Raw genomic sequence first — 10,638 nt, 5'->3', positions numbered from 1 at the left:
ATACTTTTCTTTAGAACTATGTTCAATGTAGTTTTCAGTTCCATATAGTTTTTCAAGTTAAAAGATTTCGATCTATATGAAAATCAAGAGAGAAACTAACGTACTTCCTTCCTCTATGACTTTTCACACGCTAATGGGGAAAGCATGTGAAGTGTTGCCATAGGAAAATAGTTCTGCTCTACGCCACCTGCAGCCCATTTCGATCGCCAATAATAAAAACAGAAACTAACGTACTTCTTTCTTTTATGACTCTCCACACACTAATCGTGAAAGCATGCGAAGTGCTGCCATAGGTAAAGAGTTCTGCTGTACGCCACTTGTAGCACATTTCGATCACCAATTTCAATGGATCGACTTATTATAAATTATTTCATTTCTTAAATTTTTTTTTACATTAGATTCTTTAAGTTTTAGGAGAATATAATTCCCTATCAGGTTCTTATTTTTCCTGGACGACTGCCTGAATCACGCACAGTCAGAAAGACCTTTAAATATATTTCATCTATCAGATTCTCACACGCAGCTTTATTTAAGTCACACAAATAGATTAAAACCTTTTAAGTAAGGAAACTATATTGAATTGAAAACTACATTGAACATAGTTCTAAAAGAAAGCGTAGTAGAAATTTTAAAAAAATATTTCTTTAAGAAGGAAATACAAAAAATATTAAGAAAGAAGGGCATATCACAGTACATTCCTATACAACTGAGGAGAAGAAGAGAGGGAAACGGAGAGGGTCAATATATGGAACCGGTCTTCTCCCCAGATGGCGTATTCGAGCGTTGCGATTACGATGTTGAGCTGCACAATGTGCTATACGCTAGCTTTTCCTAACTGTTTCTGTTTAAATGTTTATCTTTCCCCCATAAGTAAGGGGATCTCCGATGCAAGCAAGAGAAGAGGTTCAACCGGTTTTATTGACGATCAAAATGAGCTACAGGTGGCGTAGAGCAGAACTCTCTACCTATGGCCCCACTTATCAAGCTTTCACCATTCATTAGCGTGTGGAGAGTCATAGGAGAAGGAAGTACGTTAGTTTCTGTATTGGGTTTTCAAATAGATTAAAAACTTTTAAGTTAAGAAAACTATATGGAACTAGAAACTACATTAAACATAGTTCTAAAAGAAAGCGTCGTGGAAATTTTAACAAAATAATTTTGACAGTTAAATTCGAAAAATATAAGAAAGGGGAAAATATCGTAATGTATTCCTATACAACAGAGGAGAAGGGAAAGGTCGAGATATGGAACTGGTCTTCTCCCCAGATGCCGTATTCGAGCATTGCAATCGCGAATAACAAGCTCTGCTTTGTGTAAGTTTGAGAAAAGGAAAACCACTTCGCACATTTCAGCTCTGAGATTCTGAGCTCTCAAAATCGACAGTCGATTCGAGCGTTTGGAAGTCGCACCAGAGGAACCTGAAATTCTTTTGGAATTCAAAGCTAGTTTCAGTCGAGCTTTTGTGCTCTTTTTAGTAGAGGCGAAAACGGCAGGTTCGAGCAGTAGAATTATTGGAAGAGTGTGGAATATTTTATTCATGAACTGACTAAGGTCTGAGTAATCTTTCTCCATACTGGCTCAAGAAAAATAAAATAAAACACAAATTAGTGATGATGATATGAACATGGATTGCGATAAATAAATAAATAATATAATACTATAGACTTTTTGTACATAAAAAAACACTATAAGAAATACCTTCTTTTAGCCATATGCTTTAAATTTTCAAGGTGATTTAACACTTAAATTGGATTGTCGGAACGTTAAAATTTTTGATTTAACAATAAAAATTCCTGATTGTCAAAATTCATCACTATCATAATAGTATTCTCGAAAACTGTAATTAAAGATCATGATATTTTTATAGTTATTTTTAAGTGCGACATAATTTTTTTTCTTTTCTTAACCTACTATAATTCAATTCGTGTTTGTCCACTTTTTCAAAGATTATACCTTTTTTTCTTCATAAAGTGACACTAAATTTATTGCTTGAGGACCTTACATAATCTAAGTAAATAAAAATAAGTTAGGGACAATATTTACAGATTGCGGGTACTCTTCTATTTCTTGATAGTCAAAAATCGAAATCATTTGGGGGAAAATGTTTACACTTATCGCTTGAATGTTCAATCATTTGAATCAAACTTATCCAGAAAGATACAGGATTTGTTTCTGGCTCACTGCAAACCACATTTACTGCAGTTTAATTCTGAATATGGATCATACAAATAATCTGCTTTATACGTGAGCTATTCACTGCGGGCATTTCACTTTTTGAAATACATATCTTACACTCAAGTATCCAAGTACTTTTTTCATTAAATTTTTATTGTCGTAAAAAATCCCCCAAATAAAGACTGAGACCTCTAAACAATAAAATTTTTATTAAGAATTTAGATTATATAAGGAATTAAAAAAAATTTATATCACTTCATCGGATTTCCCATTTTTCTGTTTTATAGAATCATCAATTTGTGCAGGGAAATGCGTACATAAAAAAGCACCTTTTCTACAGAATTTTAACTCAGCAAATAGATTTATTTCCATTTTGCAATATTAATTTATGTCTAACAAGATTTAACTGTGCTATTCCATTTCAGGTTGTTGTGATATAAAAAATAACTCAGCTTTTACTGACGCCAATGATTATTAATTAACTGTGATAATAGCTACCGAATTTTCTAATATAGGTTTTGTAATAATAGGCGTTTTCCAGCTCAGGAAAATCTTTTTTTCAGTCATTAGGGAAATTTAGAAATTAATTACGGTACTACTTTATTTTGAAATACCGAAGAAAAAGTCTGAAATCTTAAACCTAATTTCGTGTAATTAATTTATCTGTATAATTAATTAATTTATTTATTATCGGTCCCTTCACAAGCTAATAAAAGTAGTCTTTCATCCGCTCACTAATATTTGTCAGTGATGCTTGACTTTGCTAATTTACAAGAAACCATGCTTTATGATTAGTCAATTGTCAAACGAATGGCGCAAGGATGCTGCGAACGGCAAGGTAGCAATGAGAATATTTATATAGAAGTTGTGAAGCCTAGTATGTGTTTTCGTCAGTGTGCTCATCTAAAATGTTAAAAGTCAATTTACCCACCTCCGATTGCAGTCGAGAGGAAGGAACCTGTATGATGAGTTTTTCACTAGAAAATATAATTCTCCATTCGGGTTCTTATTATCTTTCGATGGTATTTGGAGACCCATAAATCGTAAAAACTGAGAATTGCGCTGTGCTTCCCTCTTTTTAAGAGCTACATGTAGGCGCAAGAGCGAAAATGCTGCGAGAATTTCGCCCCTGCAATTTTCGCAATAACTCACTGCATGCGAAATTTCGCAGATGTGAATACGGGGATGCAAGATAAAATAGAATTGATGAAACATATTAAACTGCAAAAAATGGCCATTCTGGATATGTTTTTTTGTTTTCATACGCTCATAAGAGAGTCATTGGAGAATTATTTTTACCCCTCATGTCTAGTCAGGCTCTCATGACTACGACAAAATCACCTCCATTGAAAACGGGTCAGAACTTCCAAATCAGGGTCTCATCCGCATCAATGAATTCGCATATGCGAATTTTTTGAGTACAGTGAAAATTGCCATTGTAATCATGGCACCAAACGTGCTTGTCGAAATGCCATCGCATTATTTCACTGTGACCGTGACGTAGCCCATAGTTGTCTCGTTCCAAAATTTGCAGCCGCGTGTTCGTCGTGTTGTAGCGGAGTAATAAATAATTCAGGTACGTAATATTAGAATTAATTTAAACTTTTGTTCGAAGTTTAGAAATATACGTATTTTATAATTTTTTTAAGCTGTATAGCATACTTTAACATGTTAATGCTTTAATGGGAAAGCACCAAGATAAGCCTAACGAATTCTGATGTCCAGTCTGTTATTATAATTTTAACATTTCTTAGACAAAAATCTAGAAAAATTTTAACGTGAGATTGTCAGAGCTGACAATTTATATTAAATTCATTATCTCTATTAGTTTTCTTGTACCATTTTAAAGTTTCGATAAGCTAAGATCCAGCTCCTGCATTCACAGGTTTTACTATGCCCTTATTTCATTTTGTTGCTTAATATTTATTTAGTTTAAGAGCTGAGAATGTTATAAATTGTATTCATGATTACATTATAATACTCAGGATATATTTTATTATTGTGCATCAAGTTTTGGATTAATTGTATAATTTTTCTATTGAAAGAACTCCCATCGCCAATAAGTGTAAGGTCGCCTGTTGTAGAAACAAACAAAAAACGCGTAGAGCTCCTCACCTTCTCATTAATTTTCTCTAACAAACGTAAGTTCGAACATCCACAACATTACTTGAAATAACTAAATCTTGTTATCACTGCCTTGATTCTCTCAAAAGCCTAGAGAGATTAGGCTTTTTGGTTTCTATTTATTCATTCGATGTTTATAAGATGAATTAACTAAAAAGTTATTTATTTACTCCTGAATAATTTTTATTTTTTGTGCTGCTTGTTCATTTTGTTTTTGAGTGATCATTTTTAAAAATCACAATCTGCAAGGCTTGGGAAAACTACAGTCACTAGGGTGCTGCATATTTACACACCTTTTTTGTTCAAATTATTGTGTAGCTTTTTCTTAACGTTCTCCTCAATATTTATATACTTTTTTTAATGAATTATTTATAAAATGAAAAGAAAATATATGTAATCATTAGGATTCAATTTTGAATGAATTCTAAATAGAAATTATTTTCTGAATTATGTAATTTAATTTTATCAAATGTTTGTTTAAAATTATTTTCCACCAATATGACTGAATATGCATGTGGCTTTTAGTTAGGCAACCTGTTGTGCAAGTGTCCCTTCAATCAAAAGAGGTACCTTAAGGCAGTGTTCCTTAACCTTTTTATCAGGGCAGGGACCTGTCAATGTTTGATAATTTTACCGTGGCCCGCTGGGGGGGGGGTTGCTTATATTTTAAATTATTTTGATACATTAACTTTAAATTAATAGTATTTAGACATGCTTCCTAAATAAAATACAGTTACCCCCAGAAAATTTATATAGAATGATTTAATATTCTAACTTATTAGAATGTTAAATCAATGAGAACCCTGAGCTTGTTTCTTTGCAATGAGACGGTTTCATCTAGGGTTAATCAGATACAATGATACTTTACAAACATTAAAAAATTTATGTCACTACCTTCGGGGGCCCCTTTTTTTAAATAAGTAAAATTTTAATGGAACACAGATATTTTTAATTTGGGGTATAAACCTAGGAATTTAAATTCAGTTTCAAAGAAATGGGCCGTCCGGTACCATTTGGTCCATGGACACTACCTTAAGGCATAGTCTTTTCCATTATCTAAAATTATGTTTTAATACTGCAAATGTAACTGGAAGAGTAAAAATTTTATTCACTTAGGGTGTATAGAGTATTCTTTTGTTATAAATCATTCAGCTCTTATACACGGAAGTAGTCTCTCAAAAGTGTGAGATGTCAATCAAGCTTTTCAGTTCTCAGGGGTCTGTCTAGGTTTTTCTGAGAGGTACCTATTTTGTGAAAATTTAGACATAATTTGTGAAAAATTAAAAATTATATTAAAAAATCAACACANATGTGCAAAACTGCTAATGTTTATCTTTAAAAATGTCTAATTTTTAGTATAATCTATACTATACACTAAATTTGGTTATAAATAAATTTCTTAATAATATCACTGCAGATTTTCAATAACACATGAAAATGAATACATAATATTACAAAAGATGTGAGCTTTCAAAAGTACAAGATTTTGGTTACTATTCAAAATATAAGTGTTTCCTCAAAATTTTCAATTTATTTTTTCTAGAACATATTTAGAAACACTATCCTTTATAAAAAATATATAAATTTTGTGCATTAATTAAATTTCACATTGAATATAGGTTTTTGACGTGACGGTTTAAACCATGGTTTAAACTGTCACATGTCAAAAACCTGCCAACCCTGACTGGAAGAGTAAAAATTTTATTCACTTAGGGTGTATAGAGTATTCTTTTGTTATAAATCATTCAGCTCTTATACAGGGAAGTAGTCTCTCAAAAGTGTGAGATGTCAATCAAGCTTTTCAGTTCTGCTATTAAAACTTATTTCCACAATAGTTAAATTATTCACCTATCAACACAATTAGTTAAGCTTTACTGACATCAGTTATAATTGGGCAGAATTTTTATTGATCTTTGAAATATATAGGTAGCTCTAATTGTATATTTTATGCAACTGACTTTTTTTTATATAATTCACAGACAAAATGTTGATGCCAAAAGCTCATCGTATAGCAATCTACGAGTACCTTTTCAAAGAAGGCGTCTTAGTAGCCAGAAAAGACTTCAATGCCCCAAAACATCCTGATTTAGAAAATGTACCGAATCTTCATGTTATCAAGGCTTTACAATCATTGAAATCAAAAGGTCTTGTAAAAGAACAGTTCGCATGGCGACACTATTACTGGTATTTAACCAATGAGGGTATCCAATATCTCCGTAATGTTCTCAATTTACCTCCCGAAATTGTACCAGCAACTTTGAAGAGGCAAGTAAGGTCAGAAACAACCAGACAACGACCTAGAGGTATGTTAAATTGCTATTTTTGCTTGCAATTACTAAATGACCTAATGCAATATTTTAGCAACTAAATATTTTAAGAGATCAATCCTCATGCCCTCAATAACTTTCTGTGCATTTTATATTATGAAATCAGTTGAAAATCTTTTTAACTGGTTTCTTTTCGGAGCATCGTCTAATGAATCTTTATGAATTTGTTAATATAATCATAAGTGAAACACCGATCCAATTATTATACTTCATTTACATAAAGTGCCTGCTTAGCAGGGTTTTATTTTCTCCAGCAAATTGAATTGACTTGTTTTCTTTAATATAAATCTGATTTTTTTTTTTTTTTTTTTTTTTTTTAAGTACTGCAAGTAAATTTCTTTAAAAAAAAATTATGGATTATAGTTTAATTGTTATTAAGAATTATTGCCTTTCAATCCAATAATAATACTTACTGCCAGAAAAGATGTCATCATTAACTAAAAAAAGCTGGTTTATAAAATCAAAATTGATTTTGCAGATGAATTTTTTCTTCATTTTGATTTGACGAAAATATACTTTTTACAGGGTAACAAATATTTCTGTGTAGAATAACTTAATTCTTTAATATATAAATGAAAACCACTGAAGAAAATTGCTATCTAAATTTCCATTTAAAAATTTAACAAATATTATTTTTAAAAAAAAACTTCATTGGCTGTTAGAATAAATATTTAAAAAAAATTATGTAGCAATCAAAATGTTATTTTAAGAATGCTTTTATGTATCGTGTGCTAAATCTTGTTCTAAATTATTTTGCTTATTAAAATTTAACACAGCAATATCTAACAAATTTTAATTAGCATTAAATGAATTAATTTCTTTAAGAGAATTGTTAAATTGAAATAATAATTATAATTGTTTTAAATCACATACCCAGAGGTGCCAACTTCCAAAAATCTGCCAATTTTAGTTTGTAGTTCACGACTGTGTTTTAAAAATATTTTGTGGAGTAGAATCCAAAGCAGTTGGTATCACAGCATACTTTTATTGTGTGTAGTAATCAAAACTTTAAATTACAATGTAATTTCATTGTCCAAGATATTACCTGGAGAAAAAAATTCCAGGTTAAAATGTTTGTACCAAGTTAAATTAAAAGCATTTCAACCTAGTTGAAGAAATTTATTTATAAGATGACGAAGTATGAAATGTTTGGAGTTAACAAATACCAACTAAAAAAAAACATATAAAACCACCTTTATTGACAAGACGTTTGATGCTAGTAGGTTTGTACCATTTATTTATGAGTCCATAATTTTTGCTAGAAGAATATCTTTGTTAAACTTATTTGCTAAGAGATCTCCCATATAATAACAATGTTGTGATTATATTATTGTACTCTTTTGTTAGTTTTTATAATATTCTCTTATGTAATACATGTAGTCTCATTTAAGTTAATGGAAGCTTAATTATTGATTCCTGTCATTTTTATTTATAGCTCCAGATGCTGCTCCCAAAACTGCTAGTGACAGAGAAGGTTACAGATGGGCTCCAGGTACTGAGTTTAATTAAATTAGTGCTTAAAGATGCTTATTTTTGATTTACCTGTTTTAAAAGCCCTTAAAGGTGCTTTTCTATTTGGGTTTCGTAAGAAGGGCTTAATTTTTTTTTATCATATCAATGGTTGTTCAGGGTGGCCACTCACCTGAAATTATCAGGGAATTTTTTTATACTGGGAAAATCGGGGAATTTTAAAGAAAAGCTGGAAATTTTTTTTAACTGCACTAATTTAAATTTACTAATTTTCTTACTTTAAATTATTTCATCAATTATACCCACTGTTTTTAAACTGAAATGTATCGCTAAACAATTGATATTTCATCAACTTAGCCATTACAGCTCTGTGAAAATAGAATGTCATATAAAATTTTCCCACGCTTGCTAGCCGAATGTAGAAACCTTTGACTGCTATGGGACTGTACAATTTAGGAAAGATTCTGGTATGGTGGAGAAAGGGATTAGGATATTAGCTTCTGTTTTTAAATTAGGTCCTTGGGCTGAGTCCATTTATTTCTCAAGTTTGTTCCTATGCTTTGGTAATTTTTTTTCTATTTGCAAAATGTTTTTGTATTTTTAACTTTATAAAATTCTCCAAAAATTAGTTGGTCATAATTTAATAATAATAGATTTTGTATTGCACTCTTTTTCTGAAAGCTTTTCTGCTCCCATTCAAAGAAATCTGTGAATTATTTTTTCTCGACAAACCAACCAATCACACATTTTTTTTTACAATCGCTAGCAGCAATGTTTGTCAACAAATTGTTGCATTAATGCTAATTTTTTCTATTTCATTTTAACCTTTTATAATATGTTTTAATTTTTAAAAAAAAGGCTTTTTTAAGAACCAGCTATATATATTTAATTTTACTGTTTTGTTGGTCAATATGATTTTTGATTCAAAATTTTGTACCAAAACATTAAAAAATAAATAAAAAATCTTGCCAAATTGTCAAAATAAATTATTTTTTTCAAGATATGTTTAAAAAAATAACATTGAATAAAATATTATGGACATTTTTCTTGTACACATTCTTGTACAAAAAAAGAAACAAAAACCTGGAAATTTTAAGACTTTTATCTGGAAAAATCAGGGAAATTTAAAATCTGATTTGAGTGGCCATCCTGTTGTTCTAAATTACAAAAAATGCATGATTTTCACAATTTTCTCTGCTATACTTATCAGAAACTAATTGTTTTATCATGTTATGTAAGGTTTTTGAAAGAGTTTTTGAATTTTATTGATTCTATGATTATAAATTAGGAGCTTAATTTTAAACGATAGAAGAAGAAAAGATAATTATTATTGCACAGATCCTAATTATGGCTTCTTTTTTTTTTTTGAGAGTGGTTAAAAATATTTCTTAGTGCTTAAAAGGTGCCATATTTATTGTTGAAAAATTTGGCAACACTATTGGATTTTTTTTTCCCCTTCAAGTTATCTTTTTTTTAACCCTTTCAAGCCGACTGTCACATATATGTGACAGCAAGAAACGCGCTCACTTCCCGGCCGACACACCCGCGTGTCAGAGAGTTTTCTCGTTCACCCCCGACCGTCACTTATTTGTGCCAGCGTTTCGGAACGTTTTAAAAAATGAAATTTCTTCCAAAATATGGCATTGTATGTCCATATGGTTTCAGATACATGTAGATTTGACCTTCTACTCAAGATGAAAGTACATTCACGTGGTTTTTAGGGGAAGGATAGGAGGGGGGGATGTTTTATGAGGACTCTTTAAATTAGCACGTGATATTTATTTACAGTGAGTAAGGGAGTTTTTTTTATCTCTCGCTACTTTCGATTTTCGGATTAGTTTTTAGTGGATAATTAGATCTTGTAGGCTTGAATTTTTTTTCTTTTTACCGTTAGAATGTCGAAGCGTCGAAAATTTTTAACTGAGCTGGAAATAGAGGAAATTATGCAAAATATTTAAACTTATTAATATTTATATTACATTTAAACAAGAAATAACTTAAGTAAATAAAGTATCCATAGAAATATATATAAAGCATATGTCACTTAAATACTCTACAGAACAATATTAAACAACGCGCTGATATTTCGGCAATTTCATGGAATTAGGCTTAACATCAAAAAACCCTCCGGCCCTGGGGAGACACACGCTAGAGAGACTGCCGGCCTCAGCGGTAAGCGCGCTTTGCGTCGCGAAAGGGTTAAAGAAAGAAAGGAAAAATGTGCATTACATTTTTGTAAATCTTTTTCAGGTGGTCCTGATAAACGAGGAGATGTTGGACTTGGTACCGAGCCCAAATTAGAATTTGTAGGTTTAAGTTTTCTTTCTTTTTATAAATTTTCGCTTCCTAATATCTGCTTAGTTTTTTATTGCATCTCATTTCTATGTGTATGGCTATTTTATGTTTTTAATAAACTTGAGGTAATAAGTGAATAGAGTTGCATGGTTTAGGCTATTTTTTAAGTAGATCTAAAGAGACATAGTTTAGTGTTTTCTTATTCAATAAACTCTTGCCTATGAGAAGTTAAGTAAGTGTTTGAAAA

General features: G+C 30.8%; 1 protein-coding gene across 3 annotated transcripts in view; it reads left to right on the top strand.

Moving 5' to 3' along the window:
* Window positions 1-3,593: 3,593 nt before the first annotated feature.
* LOC107456407 (small ribosomal subunit protein eS10B) overlaps window positions 3,594-10,638 on the top strand; it is a 48,467-nt gene continuing 41,422 nt past the window's right edge. For 2 of the 3 annotated variants that reach the window (XM_071177147.1, XM_016074263.3), the window contains exons 1-4: window positions 3,594-3,751; window positions 6,279-6,602; window positions 8,062-8,118; window positions 10,347-10,402. In XM_071177147.1, the coding sequence (XP_071033248.1) occupies window positions 6,284-6,602; window positions 8,062-8,118; window positions 10,347-10,402 (432 nt within the window). In that variant the 5' untranslated portion in view covers window positions 3,594-3,751; window positions 6,279-6,283. Of the gene's footprint in view, window positions 3,752-3,988; window positions 4,061-6,278; window positions 6,603-8,061; window positions 8,119-10,346; window positions 10,403-10,638 lie in introns of those variants that run through there. The other variant, XM_043039867.2, reaches the window with a different exon arrangement.

Source organism: Parasteatoda tepidariorum, chromosome 2, assembly GCF_043381705.1.
Source record: "Parasteatoda tepidariorum isolate YZ-2023 chromosome 2, CAS_Ptep_4.0, whole genome shotgun sequence".
Taxonomy (NCBI): domain Eukaryota; kingdom Metazoa; phylum Arthropoda; class Arachnida; order Araneae; family Theridiidae; genus Parasteatoda; species Parasteatoda tepidariorum.
Note: the sequence above shows the minus strand (reverse complement) of the source record. Positions and strands in the feature narration are given on the sequence as shown.